The sequence below is a fragment of the Oncorhynchus masou genome, chromosome 28, assembly GCF_036934945.1.
Source record: "Oncorhynchus masou masou isolate Uvic2021 chromosome 28, UVic_Omas_1.1, whole genome shotgun sequence".
Classification (NCBI taxonomy): Eukaryota; Metazoa; Chordata; class Actinopteri; order Salmoniformes; family Salmonidae; genus Oncorhynchus; species Oncorhynchus masou.
Genome location: NC_088239.1, coordinates 22,324,027 through 22,348,704, shown reverse-complemented (window position 1 = coordinate 22,348,704; position 24,678 = coordinate 22,324,027). Strand labels below are relative to the sequence as shown.

The window sequence follows — 24,678 nt, the reverse complement described above, 5'->3', positions numbered from 1 at the left end:
CTGTTTAGAAGGAGGATGAAAGAGAAAATGCTGCCCTAGTGTCAGACCATCTTACAATCATGTATATTGTTTGTTATTCTCCATTACCCTCCTCTTTAATGATGACAACCAATGATGCAATGCCTGCAGTTTAAATAGAGAGAGGTTGGTGGTGGATCTGTCCTTCCACATCAGAGAAGTGTTTGGTTTGTTGTTTTCGCAATGTGATGGGAGTGTTTAGAAGTTCCAAACCTTCCGCTTCATAAACCTTTCATCCGACCGATTGCACCCAATCTCAAGACAACTGCCACCCTTATCCCACAAATGAGTTGAATTAGTTGTCACCAAGTTAGAAAATCACCTCACACAGCATCTCAGAAGTAGTGTATAAATATCGCTGACTCTGGTCAACTTGAACAAATCATCATCACTATTATTTGGCCTTTTCCCCAGACTAAATCCCATTGATGGCAAAACTCCAGTCACAGCAGTTTCCTTCTCTTCTCTTTTTCTGCTTATTCAGAACTAAGTCGACTGTAAACAAATAGGATGCCAGCAATATGACCTCTCAACTTCCAGCTGTTGCAGAATGACCCGTAGGAAAGCTATCTGGTGACATTTAATTTGCACATTCAAAATGAGCTCGCCGCGCTTTACCCGGAGGGGGTCCAACCAACCTGCTGGTACTGTAGCTTGTCTTTTTTTACCACCACCTTCATTCCCTAGTTAACCACCTGGTATAGAAATGAAAGAGCGAGAGATGGTGCTTTCATAGGTGCTCTGTCATTGAAAGTGAGTTTATTGAGGCTGCTTCAAATCATGTACGATATTTTTTATTTTATTTTATTTCACCTTTATTTAACCAGGTAGGCTAGTTGAGAACAAGTTCTCATTTACAACTGTGACCTGGCCAAGATAAAGCAAAGCAGTGCAACAATAAAACAACAACACAGAGTTACACATGGGATAAACATAAAGGGGCGCATGGACCTTGTAGCTGTAAATCCTGATTGATCCAGGTTAGAAAGGGCTCTAGGTTTCTCCTGGATCTATCCAAAGAGGAACAGAACTTGTCCTCCACCTTGGCCTGCCGGTGGAGCAGCACGATGTGTTGCTCGTTGTTATCGGTGCCCCCTCAGGAGTCACTGAGAGTAGGAGAACCGCACACTCTTTCGTTACCGTGAAACTTTTATGCTTCAACCCCTCTATCTGCTTTACACAGAAGATTAGAGGAGGGAGGATGAGTAGAAGAGTGGATGAAGTTAATGTAAGAGAGATGTTTCCAGAATTCAGGGCTTTGTTGAGTCAAGAAGTTAGTAGAAATGTTAAGCGATTCAGCGAGCTCCAGAGTCACTGGCCTTTTGACTCCCAAACTTTTCCAACAGACTTCAAACTGCTATTCGGACTGAAAAGTAGGGCACCTAATCATACTGCCAGCTTTCCCAACGAAAGCTATTTGAAAGGGCAAAAATAAATGGGATCGTTCATTATATCATTCAGTCATGCAGAAAATTGTATTCAGTGCTCCAATAATATATGGACGTTTAATTTCATTCTTGAGTTCGATGGCTATGGAGTTCCAGGCACTGGAGAATTGAACATAAGGGAGAACACTGTCATTTCTTTTGTTTTCACTCTCACTGGGTTGTTGTGCGTCACAAAGCATCAATAAACCTATTAACATGGCTTATTCCTTTCATGTTTATATCAGGGAACATGGGAAAACACATTTTAAGTGTTCATTCAGAGTGGGTTTCCAAATTGAATCCTGTGTTATTTTCAATCGGTTCAGAAATAGACTTTCAAGTAGTGGTACAGATGATTGGGCTGCCATTATGCTTCTCCATTTTGAAAACAATCAAAAGACAGCTTTTTGTACAGCAAAGTTTGATTGTAATGGCAAAGATTATAGTAGTGCCTGGTGCACTGTTGTGTTTCTTTAAGGAAACAGGAAATGCAAATGAGCATGCAATCACCAGACCCACACACATTAAGTAGTTCCACAAATCACATTACACACACACGCACACAAACACACACACACTCTCTCTTTTGTTCACAGAATGTATATTTGTACCAAACGCTTGTAAAAAGATGATTAACAGTGGTCTCTCTGTGTCTTCCCCATGCAGTATCCCAGCAACCTGGCATGGTGGGCTACGGCGACCCTGGCGTCATGACATCACCCCTCACCCCCACCTACCCCATCCAGCTCGGCCCTGCCCACATGAGCGCCTACCCTCCACCGCCCTCGTACTGCAACCACCCACCCCCGCCCTACGAACAGGTGTTCCGGACACCAGAGAAGAGGTAAAGGCTGCCAGTGTCTGCGGCGTCATTGACGGAGACCATTGGCGTCCCCTCCGTTTCTTCTCCTTCATGGTGACCTCATCACGAGCAGAACTGACAGGACAAGGAGAGGAGGGGACATCTACAGTCTGTCTGCCACTGTTATACCTTCACCATCAGCCCAAGTCCTAGAGACAAGATACAGACAACCACCTTTAGAGACAAACTGCCTTCTGGGGACCTATGCCGCAGGCGGTGGTCTTCTGGACAAAGACAGGCTGAATTTATCTCCGTATCTCCATGGCTTGGATTTCACTGTCATTCACCCTTCCTCCATCTTGCCCACTTTTTTCACAAAAGTATAACTATCCACCTCAGTCTCTTCTGCTGGCAATGCCATCTTGATGGGCATGGTCTTGCCTGTGACTGTGATATGTACTGAGTCGCTCACAGAGTCCTGTAGATGGGTGTTCATGCCACAGACACCAAACTGTGGAAGTCGATGACGAAAGCTTACCCAAGATCAGCACATTGCTTTTAGATGAATATCGATTCAAGTAAACATTAGGGTAGAGAAGCTGATCCAGGACCAAGGGCATAAGACCAATCACTATCTAAACTGTACAGGAGCAATATCAAATTTGAGTTGAAAGGCACCTTTGAGAAGTTGAAAAAAAAGGCATTTAAATGGCTTAAAAGGTTCAAAGACTTTCCTATTATGAGGCTGAATAATTGGGCTTCTCTCTGTAGCTGTCTGTGTTCACCTAACACTGAGAAAATGTTAAATAGACAATAAACACTTGTCAGGATGCGTTGTGCAAATTGTGCCCATTTGCTGTGAAGGGAAAGGAAACCGACCTGGATTTATCGGACCTATTATGTGCGCTGGAGAGAGCGGTAATTATGAGGCCGATTTGTTTGCAACGTTTCATTCACATTACGGATGCGTGTGTGTATTCCTGTGGTGCTGACAGTGGCGATTCAGCGCTCTGGATCGGGACATCACAAACTGGCAGGGAATGTGTAGTTCAGTTGGTACAGCATGGCACTTGCAACACCAGGGTTGTGGGTTCGATCCCTATGGGGGACCAGTACAAAAAAATGTAGGAAACTGTATGCACTCCCTACTGTAAGTCGCTCTGGATAAGAGCATCTGCTAACTGACTAAAATGTAAATGTAGAATCAAATCAACCAGACGGACCCCCAATTGAGACCAAGTCAAGTGGTTTCAAATGACAATTTGTCAGTGACTGCATGGGTATGGTGAAACCTACCACAACTCTACATACGCCATATTCTCTAAGCATCCATTTCCCCTTGAAGCGAGATGTGATCCCCATAGAAGTTCAGCCATGGTTCTCAGATCGACTTCAGTTTGTACAGTAAGTAGCTCAACCAGAATGAGGATTAACCCAAAACGATATGTTTGTTTCACACACGCAGGTCGCAACTGGATTACATTTTGCATATGGGAAGCTTTTCTGACCGATGGCCCATCCCAGTGAAACTGCTTACTTACGGATTCTCAATGTCAGTGCTGCAATAATCTCCAGACAAAGTAGTGGTAGAGTCACAAACGCTAGCTGCACTCTTTCAGTAGCCTAGTTCCTCAAACACGATGTACCATCTGTTCGCCATTTAAACATCTCACATTAGAATGTTAATGACCAACTGGTTCTGCGTAGGTAGGTACAGCGCTGTACACCATTTTACTGTGGTAAAAATGGTTTTCATGTGTGAATCTGAAACCCTTTTGCATTTTGGAGAATAAAACAATGGTTTGCTTTCGCATAAACAAGCTATCAAGCTCACATGTAGAATGTGTGTGTGTCGTAGAGGTCCCATGTCCCAACGGTTGACCAGGTCCTCAAGCTGGCACTGACCATTTGGGTGAAGGTACCAGGATATGTTCTTCTGTTTACACTTATTTCTCAGTGGATCAGGCACTCAACCCCTCCACAAAGGCAATCGTGTGGAAATGTCCTAAGATAGGGCGTTGACTATTTTCTGGGCAGGATATGAGACATTACCATCTGTTAAAACAGATCGAACTAACCACCCAGTGTTAACGGTACAACTGTCATTGGCTTGGAATGTCCTTGTAGATGTTAGTCGGCAAACTGGGGTACGTTGACACTATTAGAGCAGAACCAAGGAGGGAGATCTAATTTATGGTAAGTGTTACTATTGGATGATGTGTATACGTTTGGCTAATATGACATGTCTCTATTTGATCATTTAACTATGCAACCATGTTTTAAAATGTCATTTGTAGAGTTAGGATGTGCTTTTACTGTTGTACCAAGACGGTTGGCTTTCGGCATTTTACATGACAAAAAAATAGAAATGATCCATCCATGATAAGGTTAATAAAGTTTCCTTCCGATATAAGTTAGTGTTAATTTATTCCCTTTAAAGTTGTCCGTGACTGCCTTCTCAATTGTTCAGTCGTGCTTTGAGATTGAAGGTTTTATACTTGGATGTCATATTTGTTGAATGAAAATATTATCTGGGAAGGAAAACTGTTCCCCCTCAGATAAAATGTAAACCAAATGAACGAGACACTGCCTCGACATTCTATAGAATGGTATCCTCCTCTCTTGCTTGTATTCTTACATAAAATCAGCCAGAAGCCACATTTCTCCACCGTTTGTCATGTAGTTCAATACCACTGCAGATAAATACTCAAACACCGAGTCATCCCAGAATGTTAGCTTTGGGTGACTTAACAGTACACACAACTCCAGGCAATGGCAGTCCTAACTTGGAAGTGATAGGTGGGAGTAATTAATGCTTATGTAACACTCACATTGGCCTGAGGTGGCTTTCTAAAGAATACTAATTGGCCAAACCCCGTTAAGACTTCCTCCTCCTCATCTGTTCGGTACCTCATATTGAGATGCACCACTTTGACTATTGACCAATGTTTTCCACCCCCAAAAACCAAACCTAAGCAGTCAGTCCTCTAAAGGCAGGTAAGAATGCATTTTATTTAAGACATTGTACTGTAATCACTCGGTAAGTCTGCAATTGAAGCCCGGTTTATTGTACAACATTCATAATGTAACGCTGGTCGCCTGAGGGAAACAATATCCACGAGAAAAGGTCGAAGCGGCATTGAACAAAATCCTCTCTTCAGCACATTAACGAAATGGAAAATGGGACGAAACACAGTGACACACAAAAAAGCCACGCTAATTTACTGTTAGACATTAACATTTGACTGACACGCACATTCCAAGGCTAATACAGGTTTTCTGATGTCCCCATGCAAAGATAGTCTCTAGGGAAGAGGGAGTAGCACTACAAACTGGTGTGGGACAAGGATTAGAGATCACATACAGAGAAGGAGATCTGGATAGGCATGCAGAGGCAAAGATCCACGAACAAAACAGCATTTTCTTCCCATTCACAACAAAACCCCAACACACACACACAGCGTTTACAGAGTTAAAGGCCTAGGGCTTTGGGGTGTTTCTCCTCTGTCCATGTGTCTGAAAAACCGGAGCAGGGGACAACATCCCTCCCCAGGTCGCAGTTCTGGGCTGAGGGTTCCCTTCGTCAAGACGCCAGGGGTCCATCACACCCCAAACCCCTTCATCAAAGAGCCCTGCTCATCGCACTCTCCCAAATGTTCAGAATGGAAGGGGGACGAGGTCCGTCTACGACCCAAAGGTTAAAGTTCAAATGCAGGGAAGCAGGAAGACTCAGGCTGGGTCAAATCTGACAGGTAGTGGATAGCCCCGGCCATACCTGGAAGAGAGAGAATGGTGTATTTCAAATTCAATAAGACGACATTACATGGTATCAACAGCAGCTAATGCGGAATTATTTCACAATTTACAACAGTCAAATACACAAGAAATCTATAACTTTAAAACACAAATTTGCTGTGAGTAAGGATGGAGAAAGAAACTAGGGTCTCATTACAAGCAGAGACAATACAACCTAGGGTTGGCCCGTATACTGTATGCCAGGGTATTCTGAAGTGCCCACTGATTTTCCAATACAGTTCAATAAATTAAAATGTGTACATTTTAAATAAATACCTGCAGTCAACTTGTGCATTAGGTAATAGATAAAGCAGATCGCGTTAATCGCTTCGCCTGTTCGATTATTTTTCATTTGTGAGGTGAGTCACTCCTGCAGCGCAACTTAAGTGAGAGGTGATCAAGTTACACTTGTAAAAATACAAAACTGAAATACCACATTTATATAATTCAGACCCTTTACTCAGTTCTTCGTTGAAGCACCTTTGGCAGAGATTAGAGCCTCCAGTCTTCTTGGATATGACTCTACAAACCTGGCGCACCTGGATTTGGAATTTCTCACATTCTTCTCTGCAGATCCTCTCAAGCTCTGTCAGGTTGGATGGGGAGCATCACTGCACAGCTATTTTCAGGTCTCTCCGGAGATGTTCAATCAAGTTCAAGTCCGGGCTCTGGCTGGGCCACTCAAGGACATTCTGAGACTTGTCCCGAAGCCACTCCTGCGTTGTCTTGGCAGTGTGCTTAGGTTCGTTGTCCTTTTGGAAGGTGAACCTTCGCCCCAGTCTAAGGTCCTGAGCGCTCTGGAGCAGGTTTTCAATAAGGATCTCTGTACTTTGCACCATTCATCTTTCCCTCAATCATGACTAGTCTTCCCAGTCCCTGCCACTGAAAAACATCCCCACAGCATGATGCTGCCACCACCATGCTTCACCGTAGGGATGGTGCCTGGTTCCCTCCAGACATGATGCTTGGCATTCAGGCCAAAGAGTTCAATCATATTTTTATCAGACCATGGTCTGAGAGTTCTTTAGGTGCCTTTTGGCAAAATCCAAGCGGGCTGTCATGTGCCTTTTACTGGAGGAGTGGATTCCATCTGGCCACTGTTCCATAAAGGCCTGATTGGTGGAGTGCTGCTGAGATGGTTGCCCTTCTGGAAGGTTCTCCTATCGCCACAGAGGAACTCTGGAGCTCTGTCAGAGTGACCATCGTGTTCTCTGTCACCTCCCTGACCAAGGCCCTTTTCCTTCGATTGCTGTTTGGCTGGGCGGGCAGCTCTAGGAAGAGCCTTGGTGGTTCCAAACTTCTTCCATTTAAGAATGATGGAGGCCACTGTTCTCTTGCAGACCTTCAATTGTGCAGAAATGTTTTGGTACCCTTCCCCAGATCTGTGCCTTGACACAATCCTGTCTCGGAGCTCTACGGACAATTCCTTCGATCTCATGGCTTGTTTTTTGCTCTGACCTGCACTGTCAACTGTGGGACCTTATATAGACAGGTACATGCCTTTCCAAATCATGTCCAGTCAATTGAATTTACCACAGGTCGACTCCAATCAAGTTGAAGAAACATCTCAAGGATGATCAATAGAAATAGGATGCACCTGAACTCAATTTTGATTCTTATAGCAAAGGGTCTGAATACTTATGTAAATAAGGTAAAGAGCAACATGTAATATACATTTGTAATGGGGAATTGTGTATAGAATGAGCGTTTTAGAATAAGGCTGTAAGGTAACAAAATGTGGGTAAAGGGAAAGAGTCTGAATACTTTCCTGAATGCACTGTATATAACTATTAAGTTAACTCTCTAAGATGCCAAATAAGTCTCTCCAGATGGGTTTTTTGTCAACTTCCTAGCATTAGTGGCTAATGTTAGCTTGCAATATCAAGCTTCTTGGTAACAGCAGCAGAGACAATCCCCTCATGGATTAAGAGCCCTGCTGCGTAATATTTGTTTTGTGCGTTATGCAAACGGAGTTCCTCATGAAGCTGGTTGAGAGAACCATACAACCCAATATACATGAAAGCTTGACTTACAAATCACTCACCGTTTGTCATGGGGTTATTTATCATCGTGAATGAACAAAACCTTCTCAAATCTCTTTGAAATAGTTCAAAGAGCTGAAAATGTACTTGTAACACTGTGGGTACAACAGTAATATGAAATATTACATGTATTCTGTTATTACATTCAAGACATGAACATTCAATATTCTAGGTTGTAGAGTCAACATGGGCCCATATATTACTAATAAAATTAAACTGCTGCAATATTTTTTACCAGACTGTTTATCAGTGGAAGATTAATTCAGGCAGGGATGGGAAAAGGGAGCGTACGTGTTTGTGAGAGAGGGGGAGACAAAGGGGGTCAAGACCAATCACAGCCCACAAATCTACTCGGACGTGGGCAGCAGCTGGTTGCCATGGAGATGTGGCGGTAAAGCGCCAGGCAAGACGTTTCATGTGGCTGCACACAACACGTGGGTGGGATGGGGGGACAAAGCTGGCAGGGAAACCTCACCAGTGGACCAATGGCAGAAGCAAATAGAGGCCAGTCATTGCCAAACTAAAGGTAACCTACAGCGCCTTTAGAAAGTACTCAGACCCTTCGACCTTTTCCATATTTTGTTACGTTACAGCTTTATTCTAAAATTGAGAATCGTTTTAAGGATGATCAATGGACACGGGATGCAAACTGAGCTTGAGTCTCATAGCAAAGGGTCTGAATACTTATGTAAATAAAGTATTTTTGTATGAAAACCTGTTTTCGCTTTGTCATTATGGTGTATTTGTGTGTAGATTGCTGAAGATTTGTATTTATTTAATCCATTTTAGAATAAGGCTGTAATGTAAGGAAATGTGGAAAAGGTCAAGGGGTCTGACGTCTGAACACTTACCGAAGGCACTGGAATTGCCACTCAGATTATTTGGACTGTGCCCGTTGACAGGTTTTATGATGTAAATCAGTCTTTCCTGACCAGCTGCCAAAGTTATCAAAGTTGACTTCACACCCTCACATAATACTGATCAGATTATAATTATAGAAGAAAAAAAAGATTGGGTGATAATTGACTTAATATTTCAGTCACAGTGAGGCAGAGAGCTTTAAGTCTCAGGAAGGTTCAGAGAGGTAAGAGCAAAAGCCTCACGAGCTCATTAAACATGACTTAGTGCAGAAGTCATTTAGAGTGCACTTCTTTTCCTAAATACATTACCAAATAATTTCACATGCCATGGAACATTAGAATTGCTAACGGAATGTGTTAATTGTGTGTAAAATGTCCAGTAGTTGGTCAATCTCTCAGTTGTATTAGCAATGAGAGAGCAGGGCTCCTCAAATCTCATTAACAGAGAGGCACAGTCTCCTCTCCTATCTCCCTCTTTTACTACACTGAATGAGGGATGAGTCTAGTGGTGGAAAAAGTACACAATTGTCATACTTGAATTGAAGTAAAAAGTTAAAGTATATGTAATACATCAAATTCCTTATATTAAGCAAACCAGATGGCATGATTTTATTTTAATTTTAAAATTTACTGACAGAGGGGCACACTCCAACACTGTCATGCCTGCTCCCACTCTCCCACACCTGTCACCACCATTACGCGCAGCTGAGCTATATTGGACTCACCTGGAGTCCATTATCTTGTTGATTACCCCCTCTATATCTGTGTGCTCCTCCGTTTATTCCCTGTGTCAGCATTGACGTTCCCCTGTTCAAATGCTGTTCCTGTTCTGTTTCATGTCCGTTGTTTCATTAAAATGTTCACTCCCTCTACCTGCTTCTCGTCTCCAGCGTCGGTCCTTACAGAATGCTGACACCACTAAAAGAAGCATCAGGGAGTTTTGGTTTTTGTTTTGGTTGGTGATGTCGGGTCCGGGTGCCGTCGCCGATGGACCCGCTAGCTCGTCGGGCTTCCACGCCGTAGCTAGCTCGAGAGGTCTTCTTGTCTTGGTGGGCTCGGCAGGCACCCACCCCACGTCATGCTTCAGCCGGTCCAACAGTCTTGAAGGAGTTCCCACATATGCTGAGCACTTGTTGACTGATTTGTTTAAGACTTTTTTGGTTACTACATGATTCCATAGTTTTGATGTCTTCGCTATTATTCTACAATGTAGAACATAGTAAAAATAAAGAAAAACCCTTGAATGAGTAGGTGTCCAAACTTTTGACTGGTACTGTACATATGTAAAGCAAATTCAGTCTGCATTTTCTTGTAAATTACAGAGTGGTTATTACATTGATTGAATGGGAAGAAGAGAAGGCAGAAAATGTCACGTATTTTGGGGATGTTTTGTCTGCTTAAGGGGTTTAAATAAAAGTTTCACCTTCAAACAGAGAGTACGGTCTGTCTGGGATTCTGCAGCCGTGGGTTCCGTAGTCCAGACACCACTCAGCAAACTGGGAAAAAATGAGGACCAATGTGATTATCAGAACATAGGGTTGAACATGAAAGACAATAGACTATACTGTATGTTACCATAATTGGATAAATTAATAAATAAATATGTGAACCATGCATGCAGTAATTCTAAAATCCTGAGGATCGGATAAATAAATGCACAAATGAATTGATCCAAATTTAATGACAAGGTCATTCACTGACAACCGGATTTCACACCGAGACAATACATATCAATGCAAGCAAGCAACAACGCAGAAATAAAACCATAACATGGGCTATATTATAAAACCAAGAAAGCAATGAATGAAATCCGACAGAATGATTCATCATATACTGATTATTAGTCAGTAAGAAGAATGGCCTTCAATATTGGCCAATGGTACAATACATGTCACGATAAAGACTTTTGTGTCACAGAGTGTAGTCGTGTCTTTAGCAGGCTTGTTTAGGGCAGGCTGCCTACACTGTACTGCATGTGTGGGCGAATCCTTCCTTCCCATCTCATTCAAACAGAGGAAGAAGATCTGAAGGAGGACAACACTGCTGGAGCAACCAGGACCTCCACAGCCCCTCCTCACACACACCCCAGTGTTACCTTGCAGGCGCGGTAGAGGTACTTCTTCTCCTGGGTGAGCTGGTAGAGGGTGAGGAAGGAGTAGGCGTTGCCCGCCGTGCCGTGACAGATACCGTAACCTTTCCTCAGCAGGCCTCTCTGCCAGATCACCTCCCCACACTCCACAGCATCCTTCAGGTACTTCTCATCCTTAAACACCTGGAGGGAGGGAGGGAAAGGGGAGACATGACATTAGACTCATGGCCAATCCCAAACCCCAACTTCACACACACTCACACACACGTGTGGGGATCGGAAAGGATTTGATGTAAGAAACGTGGTGTTAGAGTACTTTCATCTTGCCTTGCTATTTAGAAATCTGTCATGTTCTTCATGTACACCTAATCAATTGCCCTTACATTACATAGGGAGACTGAAATAACCAAAGATACAGTATCAAATCAATTAACTGTATTTCATCAAGCCCATTTTAGCTCATCATTTGTAACAGTGCTTTACAGATACCAAGCCTAAAACCCTAAAGAGAAAGCAATGCAGATGCACATTGGCTAGGAAAAACTCCCTCAAAGGTAGGAACCTGAATACAGGTGATACGCACATTGTATTCCTTCATGAAGTTAATGGACCAAAGAGACATGAAATGACCCTGCACTGAGTGAGTGAGTGAGTGAGTGAGTGAGTGCTCCCCCCTGAACATGAGTGTGTGTATTCGTGCCACAATACAACTGATGAAATACATGTTGTTTGCCAAGAGATGAAGCGTTTATCCGGGGAAATCTCCTCTCCTCACACAACGCATGCTCAAAATGCTCACCACATAATCTCCATTCCTTCTTTTGCTCCTTCTATTAGTCATTTCAAAGGGAGAGGGTGTGCGTTTTCAGACCTGCAGTGAGAGTCAGCTTGTAAGAGGCCATATGCTGAGCACAGCAGAAAAACAGCCCATTACTCAATAAGACCTCTTGAAATTGACTGTGGTATTAAACCAGCGGACTAGCATGTCAAAGCTGGGATGTAGTGCTTGTTTAAATTCAGTCGGTAATCAAAATGTGACACCGGGGCCTGTAGTGATCCTAGTGCTGATCTGGGACCAGGCCTCCACTGTCCGTATAATATCATGCATCCTACTGTGAGACGCTTTAAGAAAAGGGGCCTTGGTCCTACAGTGCACCTGATATCCACTAGGCGTCACTGTGAGTTGTGTATTTCTCCTAGGCGACGAGCCACGGCGCATTGAGATGCAGCGGGAGCTGTTAAGTTTGTTACCTCCAGCTATTGATTTAATTATCTTTCCTGGGTGATTCCATGCAATTATTTGAGAGTGGCAGAGCTGGAGGCATTAGAGGAGAGGGCCTGGTTCACTGCTATCTCTCAGTCCTCTGTATGGGAGAGTAGCTGAGTGCTATAATGGAACTCATGGGGTTAGTTAACGTGATATTGATATTAGGAAATCAAACGAGCCCTAATATCGTGAGAGTATATTCATGAGGTTTAGAGAGCTGTGCTAGAGAGGAGAGAGAGAGTGGTGTCGAGTGTTTCAATCCAAAATCCTTTCAGATCTACTTGAAGAGACATTACTACGGTGTGTGTCCCTCACCTTGTGTGCCATGATGAGCATGTGCACCACTCCTGGCGCCCCGTGGCACCAGTGCACCAGCCGGTCCGTCTCGTTGCTTAGCGACGACGGGTAGTTCCCAGAGCGGAACTTTTTGTGGCGGACGTAGTCCACACTGGGCCGCACCAACTCAGATAGGACTTCCTGGTTAACCTTAGCACTGGGCTGAGAGAGGTCGAGCAAGGGAGAGAGACAGAGAAAGAAAAAAGACCAAGAGAAAGAGATAGGGGGAGAGAGAGAAAAAAAGAGGGAATGAAAGAGAGAGATAATGAAAGAGAGAGAGAGAGGGAAAGGGAGAGAGAAAGGGAGAGACCGAGAGAGAGAGATAGAGGAGGGGAGAGAGATATAGGTACCAAGTAAATAAAATCCATATCCACATCCTTTGTAGAAATATCATGGTAACAATATGGAGGCACAAGTTCAGGTGACATGAAGACGGGTGGTGTAACTACTGTGGAATACCGACATTTGATAACACAGTATGCTGAAATCTGTTGATATGCATATCACAATCATCCATATCGCGATGAACAGTTAATACACAACATGTCACCTGGTCTGAAACATCCCAAGCGTTGCACTTCAGCTTTACATGCAACAGGTTTGTCAGATGTTACATTTATGAGAGACCGTCAGGCATTTTAAATGCGGACCATTTATACTGGGTTTCATTAAGAGACTAACTAAACTTAGAAGAATCCAGTCAAATCAAATAGAAATCCCTGACTCAACAGTCATTATCCCAAATAGCACTCAGCCGTGTTGAATGTGCACTTGATGGTTTTTACTGCACGGAGAGAGATGAATTAGAGGCAAGTGTCAGAGAGAATTTATGACAAGGACAATCTTTTGATTTGGCTCGAGAGAAAGAAAAGAAAGACCATGCTGAGAAACATGGCCTACGGGAGAGAAGACTGCTGTTAGATAATAATACAGACAGAGACAGGGAGGAAGGGAGCTGTTGGATATGAATACTGTCAGAGAGGAGGAGGATGAGGAGGAAGAAAGGCGAGGAAGAAGGAGAGAGCACTGCAATTAAAGAATATTACAGCCGGAAAGAGAGGAAGAGGGAGATAACTGCTGCTAAAGAAAATGACAGCCAGAGAAGGAAGGATGGAGGAGAGAAGACCACCGTTAGAGAATGTTAAAGCGAGGGAGATCAGACAGAAAGGAGAGAGCATCTGTTAGACATTAGACAGAAGGGAGAGGAGGAAAAAGGATGAAGCAGGAGCGAGGGAGGAGAGAGAGCTACTATTACTAATCGGAGGGAAGAGGAGAGAAAGAACTGTGACTGCTACTGTTACTGTTACTAATCGGAGGGAAGAGGAGAGAAAGAACTGTTACTGTTACTGTTACTAATCGGAGGGAAGAGGAGAGAAAGAACTGTGACTGCTACTGTTACTAATCGGAGGGAAGAGGAGAGAAAGAACTGTGACTGCTACTGTTACTGTTACTAATCGGAGGGAAGAGGAGAGAAAGAACTGTTACTGTTACTGTTACTAATCGGAGGGAAGAGGAGAGAAAGAACTGTTACTGCTACTGTTACTGTTACTAATCGGAGGGAAGAGGAGAGAAAGAACTGTGACTGTTACTGTTACTGTTACTAATCGGAGGGAAGAGGAGAGAAAGAACTGTTACTGTTACTGTTACTAATCGGAGGGAAGAGGAGAGAAAGAACTGTTACTGCTACTGTTACTGTTACTAATCGGAGAGAAGAGGAGAGAAAGAACTGTGACTGTTACTGTTACTAATCGGAGGGAAGAGGAGAGAAAGAACTGTGACTGTTACTGTTACTAATCGGAGGGAAGAGGAGAGAAAGAACTGTTACTGTTACTGTTACTAATCGGAGGGAAGAGGAGAGAAAGAACTGTTACTGCTACTGTTACTGTTACTAATCGGAGAGAAGAGGAGAGAAAGAACTGTTACTGTTACTGTTACTAATCGGAGGGAAGAGGAGAGAAAGAACTGTGACTGCTACTGTTACTAATCGGAGGGAAGAGGAGAGAAAGAACTGTTACTGTTACTGTTACTAATCGGAGGGAAGAGGAGAGAAAGAACTGTTACTGTTACTGTTACTAATCGGAGGGAAGAGGAGAGAAAGAACTGTTACTGTTACTGTTACTAATCGGAGGGAAGAGGAGAGAAAGAACTGTTACTGCTACTGTTACTGTTACTAATCGGAGGGAAGAGGAGAGAAAGAACTGTGACTGTTACTGTTACTAATCGGAGGGAAGAGGAGAGAAAGAACTGACTGCTACTGTTACTGTTACTAATCGGAGGGAAGAGGAGAGAAAGAACTGTGACTGTTACTGTTACTAATCGGAGGGAAGAGGAGAGAAAGAACTGTTACTGCTACTGTTACTAATCGGAGGGAAGAGGAGAGAAAGAACTGTTACTGACTGTTACTGTTACTAATCGGAGGGAAGAGGAGAGAAAGAACTGTTACTGCTACTGTTACTGTTACTAATCGGAGGGAAGAGGAGATAAAGAACTGTGACTGCTACTGTTACTGTTACTAATCGGAGGGAAGAGGAGACTGTTATAAAGAACTGTTACTGACGGAGAGAAGAGGAGATAAAGAACTGTGACTGTTACTGTTACTAATCGGAGGGAAGAGGAGAGAAAGAACTGTGACTGTTACTGTTACTGTTACTAATCGGAGGGAAGAGGAGAGAAAGAAACTGTTACTGTTACTAATCGGAGGGAAGAGGAGATAAAGAACTGTGACTGTTACTGTTACTAATCGGAGGGAAGAGGAGAGAAAGAACTGTTACTGCTACTGTTACTGTTACTAATCGGAGAGAAGGGGAGATAAAGAAACTGTTACTGATCTGTTGACTGTTACTAATCGGAGAGAAGAGGAGATAAAGAACTGTGACTGTTACTGTTACTAATCGGAGGGAAGAGGAGATAAAGACTGTGACTGTTACTAATCGGAGGGAAGAGGAGAGAAAGAACTGTTACTGTTACTGTTACTAATCGGAGGGAAGAGGAGAGAAAGAACTGTTACTGCTACTGTTACTGTTACTAATCGGAGGGAAGAGGAGAGAAAGAACTGCAACTGCTACTGTTACTAATCGGAGGGAAGAGGAGACAAAGAACTGTGACTGCTACTGTTACTAATCGGAGGGAAGAGGAAAGAAAGAACTGTTACTGCTACTGTTACTGTTACTAATCGGAGGGAAGACGAGAGAAAGAACTGTTACTGCTACTGTTACTAATCGGAGGGAAGAGGAGAGAAAGAACTGTTACTGCTACTGTTACTAATCCGAGGGAAGAGGAGAGAAAGAACTGACTGTTACTGTTACTAATCGGAGGGAAGAGGAGAGAAAGAACTGTGACTGCTACTGTTACTAATCGGAGGGAAGAGGAGAGAAAGAACTGTGACTGCTACTGTTACTGTTACTAATCGGAGGGAAGAGGAGAGAAAGAACTGTGACTGCTACTGTTACTGTTACTAATCGGAGGGAAGAGGAGAGAAAGAACTGTACTGCTACTGTTACTGTTACTAATCGGAGGGAAGACGAGAGAAAGAACTGTGACTGCTACTGTTACAGTTACTAATCGGAGGGAAGAGGAGAGAAAGAACTGTGACTGCTACTGTTACTAATCGGAGGGAAGAGGAGAGAAAGAACTGTGACTGCTACTGTTACTGTTACTAATCGGAGGGAAGAGGAGAGAATGAACTGTGACTGCTACTGTTACTGTTACTAATCGGAGGGAAGAGGAGAGAAAGAACTGACTGTTACTGTTACTAATCGGAGGGAAGAGGAGAGAAAGAACTGTGACTGCTACTACTGTTACTAATCGGAGGGAAGACGAGAGAAAGAACTGTTACTGCTACTGTTACTAATCGGAGGGAAGAGGAGAGAAAGAACTGACTGCTACTGTTACTGTTACTAATCGGAGGGAAGAGGAGAGAAAGAACTGTTACTGTTACTGTTACTAATCGGAGGGAAGAGGAGAGAATGAACTGTGACTGCTACTGTTACTGTTACTAATCGGAGGGAAGAGGAGAGAAAGAACTGTGACTGTTACTGTTACTGTTACTAATCGGAGGGCAGAGGAGAGAAAGAACTGTGACTGCTACTGTTACTGTTACTAATCGGAGGGAAGAGGAGAGAAAGAACTGTTACTGTTACTGTTACTAATCGGAGGGAAGAGGAGAGAAAGAACTGTTACTGCTACTAATCGGAGGGAAGAGGAGAGAAAGAACTGTTACTGCTACTGTTACTGTTACTAATCGGAGGGAAGAGGAGAGAAAGAACTGTGACTGCTACTGTTACTAATCGGAGGGAAGAGGAGAGAAAGAACTGTGACTGCTACTGTTACTGTTACTAATAGGAGGGAAGAGGAGAGAAAGAACTGTGACTTACTGTTACTGTTACTAATCGGAGGGAAGAGGAGAGAAAGAACTGTTACTGTTACTGTTACTACTGTTACTGCTACTAATCGGAGGGAAGAGGAGAGAAAGAACTGTTACTGCTACTGTTACTGTTACTAATAGGAGGGAAGAGGAGAGAAAGAACTGTGACTGCTACTGTTACTAATCGGAGGGAAGAGGAGAGAAAGAACTGTGACTGCTACTGTTACTAATCGGAGGGAAGAGGAGAGAAAGAACTGTGACTGCTACTGTTACTAATCGGAGGGAAGAGGAGAGAAAGAACTGCTACTGCTACTGTTACTGTTACTAATAGGAGGGAAGAGGAGAGAAAGAACTGTGACTGCTACTGTTACTAATCGGAGGGAAGAGGAGATAAAGAACTGTGACTGCTACTGTTACTGTTACTAATCGGAGAGAAGAGGAGATAAAGAACTGTGACTGCTACTGTTACTGTTACTAATCGGAGGGAAGGGGAGATAAAGAACTGTGACTGTTACTGTTACTAATCGGAGAGAAGAGGAGATAAAGAACTGTGACTGTTACTGTTACTAATCAGAGGGAAGAGGAGATAAAGAACTGTGACTGTTACTGTTACTAATCGGAGAGAAGAGGAGATAAAGAACTGTGACTGTTACTGTTACTAATCGGAGGGAAGAGGAGAGAAAGAACTGTGACTGTTACTGTTACTAATCGGAGAGAAGAGGAGAGAAAGAACTGTGACTGTTACTGTTACTAATCGGAGGGAAGAGGAGATAAAGAACTGTGACTGTTACTGTTACTAATCGGAGGGAAGAGGAGAGAAAGAACTGTGACTGCTACTGTTACTGTTACTAATCGGAGGGAAGAGGAGAGAAAGAACAGTTACTGTTACTGTTACTAATCAGAGGGAAGAGGAGAGAAAGAACTGTTACTGTTACTGTTACTAATCGGAGGGAAGAGGAGAGAAAGAACTGTGACTGCTACTGTTACTAATCGGAGGGAAGAGGAGAGAAAGAACTGTTACTGTTACTAATCGGAGGGAAGAGGAGAGAAAGAACTGTTACTGTTACTGTTACTAATCGGAGGGAAGAGGAGAGAAAGAACTGTTACTGTTACTGTTACTAATCGGAGGGAAGAGGAGAGAAAGAACTGTTACTGCTACTGTTACTGTTACTAATAGGAGGGAAGAGGCGAGAAAGAACTGTGACTGCTACTGTTACTAATCGGAGGGAAGAGGAGAGAAAGAACTGTGACTGCTACTGTTACTAATCGGAGGGAAGAGGAGAGAAAGAACTGTGACTGCTACTGTTACTAATCGGAGGGAAGAGGAGAGAAAGAACTGTTACTGCTACTGTTACTGTTACTAATAGGAGGGAAGAGGAGAGAAAGAACTGTGACTGCTACTGTTACTAATCGGAGGGAAGAGGAGATAAAGAACTGTGACTGCTACTGTTACTGTTACTAATCGGAGGGAAGAGGCGAGAAAGAACTGTGACTGCTACTGTTACTAATCGGAGGGAAGAGGAGATAAAGAACTGTGACTGCTACTGTTACTGTTACTAATCGGAGAGAAGAGGAGATAAAGAACTGTGACTGTTACTGTTACTAATCGGAGGGAAGAGGAGATAAAGAACTGTGACTGTTACTGTTACTAATCGGAGAGAAGAGGAGATAAAGAACTGTGACTGTTACTGTTACTAATCGGAGGGAAGAGGAGAGAAAGAACTGTGACTGTTACTGTTACTAATCGGAGAGAAGAGGAGAGAAAGAACTGTGACTGTTACTGTTACTAATCGGAGGGAAGAGGAGATAAAGAACTGTGACTGTTACTGTTACTAATCGGAGGGAAGAGGAGAGAAAGAACTGTTACTGCTACTGTTACTGTTACTAATCGGAGAGAAGAGGAGAAAAAGAACTGTGACTGTTACTGTTACTAATCGGAGGGAAGAGGAGATAAAGAACTGTGACTGTTACTAATCGGAGGGAAGAGGAGATAAAGAACTGTGACTGTTACTGTTACTAATCGGAGAGAAGAGGAGAGAAAGAACTGTGACTGTTACTGTTACTAATCGGAGGGAAGAGGAGAGAAAGAACTGTGACTGCTACTGTTACTAATCGGAGGGAAGATGAGAGAAAGAACTGTTACTGCTACTGTTACTGTTACTAAACGGAGGGAAGAGGAGAGAAAGAACTGTGACTGCTACTGTTACTAATCGGAGGGAAGAGGAGACAAAGAACTGTGACTGCTACTGTTACTAATCGGAGGGAAGACGAGAGAAAGAACTGTTACTGCTACTGTTACTAATCGGAGGGAAGAGGAGAGAAAGAACTGTTACTGCTACTGTTACTAATCCGAGGGAAGAGGAGAGAAAGAACTGACTGTTACTGTTACTAATCGGAGGGAAGAGGAGAGAAAGAACTGTGACTGCTACTGTTACTAATCGGAGGGAAGAGGAGAGAAAGAACTGTGACTGCTACTGTTACTGTTACTAATCGGAGGGCAGAGGAGAGAAAGAACTGTGACTGCTACTGTTACTGTTACTAATCGGAGGGAAGAGGAGAGAAAGAACTGTGACTGCTACTGTTACTGTTACTAATCGGAGGGAAGAGGAGAGAAAGAACTGTGACTGCTACTGTTACTGTTACTAATCGGAGGGAAGAGGAGAGAAAGAACTGAGTGTTACTGTTACTAATCGGAGGGAAGAGGAGAGAAAGAACTGTGACTGCTACTGTTACTAATCGGAGGGAAGACGAGAGAAAGAACTGTTACTGCTACTGTTACTAATCGGAGGGAAGACGAGAGAAAGAACTGTTACTGCTACTGTTACTGTTACTAATCGGAGGGAAGACGAGAGAAAGAACTGTTACTGCTACTGTTACTAATCCGAGGGAAGAGGAGAGAAAGAACTGTGAACTGACTGTTACTGTTACTGTTACTAATCGGAGGGAAGAGGAGAGAAAGAACTGTGACTGTTACTGTTACTAATCGGAGGGAAGAGGAGAGAAAGAACTGTGACTGCTACTGTTACTAATCGGAGGGAAGAGGAGAGAAAGAACTGTGACTGCTACTGTTACTAATTGACTACTGTTACTAATCGGAGGGAAGAGGAGAGAAAGAACTGTTACTGCTACTGTTACTGTTACTAATAGGAGGGAAGAGGAGAGAAAGAACTGTGACTGCTACTGTTACTAATCGGAGGGAAGAGGAGATAAAGAACTGTGACTGCTACTGTTACTGTTACTAATCGGAGGGAAGAGGCGAGAAAGAACTGTGACTGCTACTGTTACTAATCGGAGGGAAGAGGAGATAAAGAACTGTGACTGCTACTGTTACTGTTACTAATCGGAGAGAAGAGGAGATAAAGAACTGTGACTGTTACTGTTACTAATCGGAGGGAAGAGGAGATAAAGAACTGTGACTGTTACTGTTACTAATCGGAGAGAAGAGGAGATAAAGAACTGTGACTGTTACTGTTACTAATCGGAGGGAAGAGGAGAGAAAGAACTGTGACTGTTACTGTTACTAATCGGAGAGAAGAGGAGAGAAAGAACTGTGACTGTTACTGTTACTAATCGGAGGGAAGAGGAGATAAAGAACTGTGACTGTTACTGTTACTAATCGGAGGGAAGAGGAGAGAAAGAACTGTTACTGCTACTGTTACTGTTACTAATCGGAGAGAAGAGGAGAAAAAGAACTGTGACTGTTACTGTTACTAATCGGAGGGAAGAGGAGATAAAGAACTGTGACTGTTACTAATCGGAGGGAAGAGGAGATAAAGAACTGTGACTGTTACTGTTACTAATCGGAGAGAAGAGGAGAGAAAGAACTGTGACTGTTACTGTTACTAATCGGAGGAAGAGGAGAGAAAGAACTGTGACTGCTACTGTTACTAATCGGAGGGAAGATGAGAGAAAGAACTGTTACTGCTACTGTTACTGTTACTAAACGGAGGGAAGAGGAGAGAAAGAACTGTGACTGCTACTGTTACTAATCGGAGGGAAGAGGAGACAAAGAACTGTGACTGCTACTGTTACTAATCGGAGGGAAGACGAGAGAAAGAACTGTTACTGCTACTGTTACTAATCGGAGGGAAGAGGAGAGAAAGAACTGTTACTGCTACTGTTACTAATCCGAGGGAAGAGGAGAGAAAGAACTGACTGTTACTGTTACTAATCGGAGGGAAGAGGAGAGAAAGAACTGTGACTGCTACTGTTACTAATCGGAGGGAAGAGGAGAGAAAGAACTGTGACTGCTACTGTTACTGTTACTAATCGGAGGGCAGAGGAGAGAAAGAACTGTGACTGCTACTGTTACTGTTACTAATCGGAGGGAAGAGGAGAGAAAGAACTGTGACTGCTACTGTTACTGTTACTAATCGGAGGGAAGAGGAGAGAAAGAACTGTGACTGCTACTGTTACTGTTACTAATCGGAGGGAAGAGGAGAGAAAGAACTGAGTGTTACTGTTACTAATCGGAGGGAAGAGGAGAGAAAGAACTGTGACTGCTACTGTTACTAATCGGAGGGAAGACGAGAGAAAGAACTGTTACTGCTACTGTTACTAATCGGAGGGAAGACGAGAGAAAGAACTGTTACTGCTACTGTTACTGTTACTAATCGGAGGGAAGACGAGAGAAAGAACTGTTACTGCTACTGTTACTAATCCGAGGGAAGAGGAGAGAAAGAACTGTGACTGTTACTGTTACTGTTACTAATCCGAGGGAAGAGGAGAGAAAGAACTGTGACTGTTACTGTTACTGTTACTAATCGGAGGGAAGAGGAGAGAAAGAACTGTGACTGCTACTGTTACTAATCGGAGGGAAGAGGAGAGAAAGAACTGTGACTGCTACTGTTACTAATCGGAGGGAAGAGGAGAGAAAGAACTGTGACTGCTACTGTTACTGTTACTAATCGGAGGGAAGAGGAGAGAAAGAACTGTGACTGCTACTGTTACTGTTACTAATCGGAGGGAAGAGGAGAGAAAGAACTGTGACTGCTACTGTTACTGTTACTAATCGGAGGGAAGAGGAGAGAAAGAACTGTGACTGCTACTGCTACTGTTACTGTTACTAATCGGAGGAAAGAGGAGAGAAAGAACTGTGACTGCTACTGTTACTAATCGGAGGGAAGAGGAGAGAAAGAACTGTGACTGCTACTGCTACTGTTACTGTTACTAATCGGAGGGAAGAGGAGAGAAAGAACTGTGACTGCTACTGTTACTGTTACTAATCGGAGGGAAGAGGAGAGAAAGAACTGTGACTGCTACTGTTACTGTTACTAATCGGAGGGAAGAGGAGAGAAAGAACTGTGACTGCTACTGTTACTAATCGGAGGGAAGAGGAGAGAAAGAACTGACTGTTACTGTTACTGTTACTAATCGGAGGGAAGACGAGAGAAAGAACTGTGACTGCTACTGCTACTGTTACTAATCGGAGGGAAGAGGAGAGAAAGAACCGTGACTGTTACTGTTACTAATCGGAGGGAAGACGAGAGAAAGAACTGTGACTGCTACTGTTACAGTTACTAATCGGAGGGAAGAGGAGAGAAAGAACTGTGACTGCTACTGTTACTGTTACTAATCGGAGGGAAGAGGAGAGAAAGAACTGTGACTGCTACTGTTACTGTTACTAATCGGAGGGAAGACGAGAGAAAGAACTGTGACTGTTACTAATCGGAGAGAAGAGGAGAGAAAGAACTGTTACTGTTACTATTACTAATCGGAGGGAAGAGGAGAGAAAGAACTGTGACTGCTACTGTTACTGTTACTAATCGGAGGGAAGAGGAGAGAAATAACTGTTACTGTTACTAATCGGAGAGAAGAGGAGAGAAAGAACTGTTACTGTTACTATTACTAATCGGAGGGAAGAGGAGAGAAAGAACTGTGACTGCTACTGTTACTAATCGGAGGGAAGAGGAGAGAAAGAACTGTGACTGCTACTGTTACTGTTACTAATCGGAGGGAAGAGGAGAGAAAGAACTGTTACTGTTACTGTTACTAATCGGAGGGAAGAGGAGAGAAAGAACTGTTACTGCTACTGTTACTAATCGGAGGGAAGAGGAGAGAAAGAACTGTGACTGCTACTGTTACTGTTACTAATCGGAGGGAAGAGGAGAGAAAGAACTGTTACTGTTACTGTTACTAATCGGAGGGAAGAGGAGAGAAAGAACTGTTACTGCTACTAATCGGAGGGAAGAGGAGAGAAAGAACTGTTACTGCTACTGTTACTGTTACTAATAGGAGGGAAGAGGCGAGAAAGAACTGTGACTGCTACTGTTACTAATCGGAGGGAAGAGGAGAGAAAGAACTGTGACTGCTACTGTTACTAATCGGAGGGAAGAGGAGAGAAAGAACTGTGACTGCTACTGTTACTAATCGGAGGGAAGAGGAGAGAAAGAACTGTTACTGCTACTGTTACTGTTACTAATAGGAGGGAAGAGGAGAGAAAGAACTGTGACTGCTACTGTTACTAATCGGAGGGAAGAGGAGATAAAGAACTGTGACTGCTACTGTTACTGTTACTAATCGGAGAGAAGAGGAGATAAAGAACTGTGACTGCTACTGTTACTAATCGGAGAGAAGAGGAGATAAAGAACTGTGACTGTTACTGTTACTAATCGGAGGGAAGAGGAGATAAAGAACTGTGACTGTTACTGTTACTAATCGGAGAGAAGAGGAGATAAAGAACTGTGACTGTTACTGTTACTAATCGGAGGGAAGGGGAGAGAAAGAACTGTGACTGTTACTGTTACTGTTACTAATCGGAGAGAAGAGGAGAGAAAGAACTGTGACTGTTACTGTTACTAATCGGAGGGAAGAGGAGATAAAGAACTGTGACTGTTACTGTTACTAATCGGAGGGAAGAGGAGAGAAAGAACTGTGACTGCTACTGTTACTGTTACTAATCGGAGGGAAGAGGAGAGAAAGAACAGTTACTGTTACTGTTACTAATCGGAGGGAAGAGGAGAGAAAGAACTGTTACTGTTACTGTTACTAATCGGAGGGAAGAGGAGAGAAAGAACTGTGACTGCTACTGTTACTAATCGGAGGGAAGAGGAGAGAAAGAACTGTTACTGTTACTGTTACTAATCGGAGGGAAGAGGAGAGAAAGAACTGTTACTGTTACTGTTACTAATCGGAGGGAAGAGGAGAGAAAGAACTGTTACTGTTACTGTTACTAATCGGAGGGAAGAGGAGAGAAAGAACTGTTACTGCTACTGTTACTGTTACTAATAGGAGGGAAGAGGCGAGAAAGAAATGTGACTGCTACTGTTACTAATCGGAGGGAAGAGGAGAGAAAGAACTGTGACTGCTACTGTTACTAATCGGAGGGAAGAGGAGAGAAAGAACTGTGACTGCTACTGTTACTAATCGGAGGGAAGAGGAGAGAAAGAACTGTTACTGCTACTGTTACTGTTACTAATAGGAGGGAAGAGGAGAGAAAGAACTGTGACTGCTACTGTTACTAATCGGAGGGAAGAGGAGATAAAGAACTGTGACTGCTACTGTTACTGTTACTAATCGGAGAGAAGAGGAGATAAAGAACTGTGACTGCTACTGTTACTGTTACTAATCGGAGAGAAGAGGAGATAAAGAACTGTGACTGTTACTGTTACTAATCGGAGGGAAGAGGAGAGAAAGAACTGTGACTGTTACTGTTACTGTTACTAATCGGAGAGAAGAGG

The 24,678-nt window shown here is 43.2% G+C and overlaps 2 protein-coding genes across 4 annotated transcripts in view; one reads left to right on the top strand and one right to left on the bottom strand.

The window, feature by feature from the left end:
• The window catches only part of vopp1b (VOPP1 WW domain binding protein b), a 95,919-nt gene extending 86,013 nt beyond the window's left edge, over window positions 1-9,906 (top strand). For 2 of the 3 annotated variants that reach the window (XM_064941595.1, XM_064941594.1), the window contains one exon: window positions 2,112-4,654. In XM_064941595.1, the coding sequence (XP_064797667.1) occupies window positions 2,112-2,293 (182 nt within the window). In that variant the 3' untranslated portion in view covers window positions 2,294-4,654. Of the gene's footprint in view, window positions 1-2,111; window positions 4,655-9,834 lie in introns of those variants that run through there. The other variant, XR_010452028.1, reaches the window with a different exon arrangement.
• Window positions 5,231-24,678, bottom strand: part of lancl2 (LanC lantibiotic synthetase component C-like 2 (bacterial)) — an 80,706-nt gene continuing 61,258 nt past the window's right edge. The window contains exons 8-11 of the mRNA XM_064941593.1: window positions 12,616-12,798; window positions 11,040-11,216; window positions 10,368-10,440; window positions 5,231-6,022 (exon numbers count right to left, since the gene is read on the bottom strand). Of these exons, the coding sequence (XP_064797665.1) occupies window positions 5,946-6,022; window positions 10,368-10,440; window positions 11,040-11,216; window positions 12,616-12,798 (510 nt within the window). The 3' untranslated portion in view covers window positions 5,231-5,945. The remainder of the gene's footprint in view (window positions 6,023-10,367; window positions 10,441-11,039; window positions 11,217-12,615; window positions 12,799-24,678) is intronic.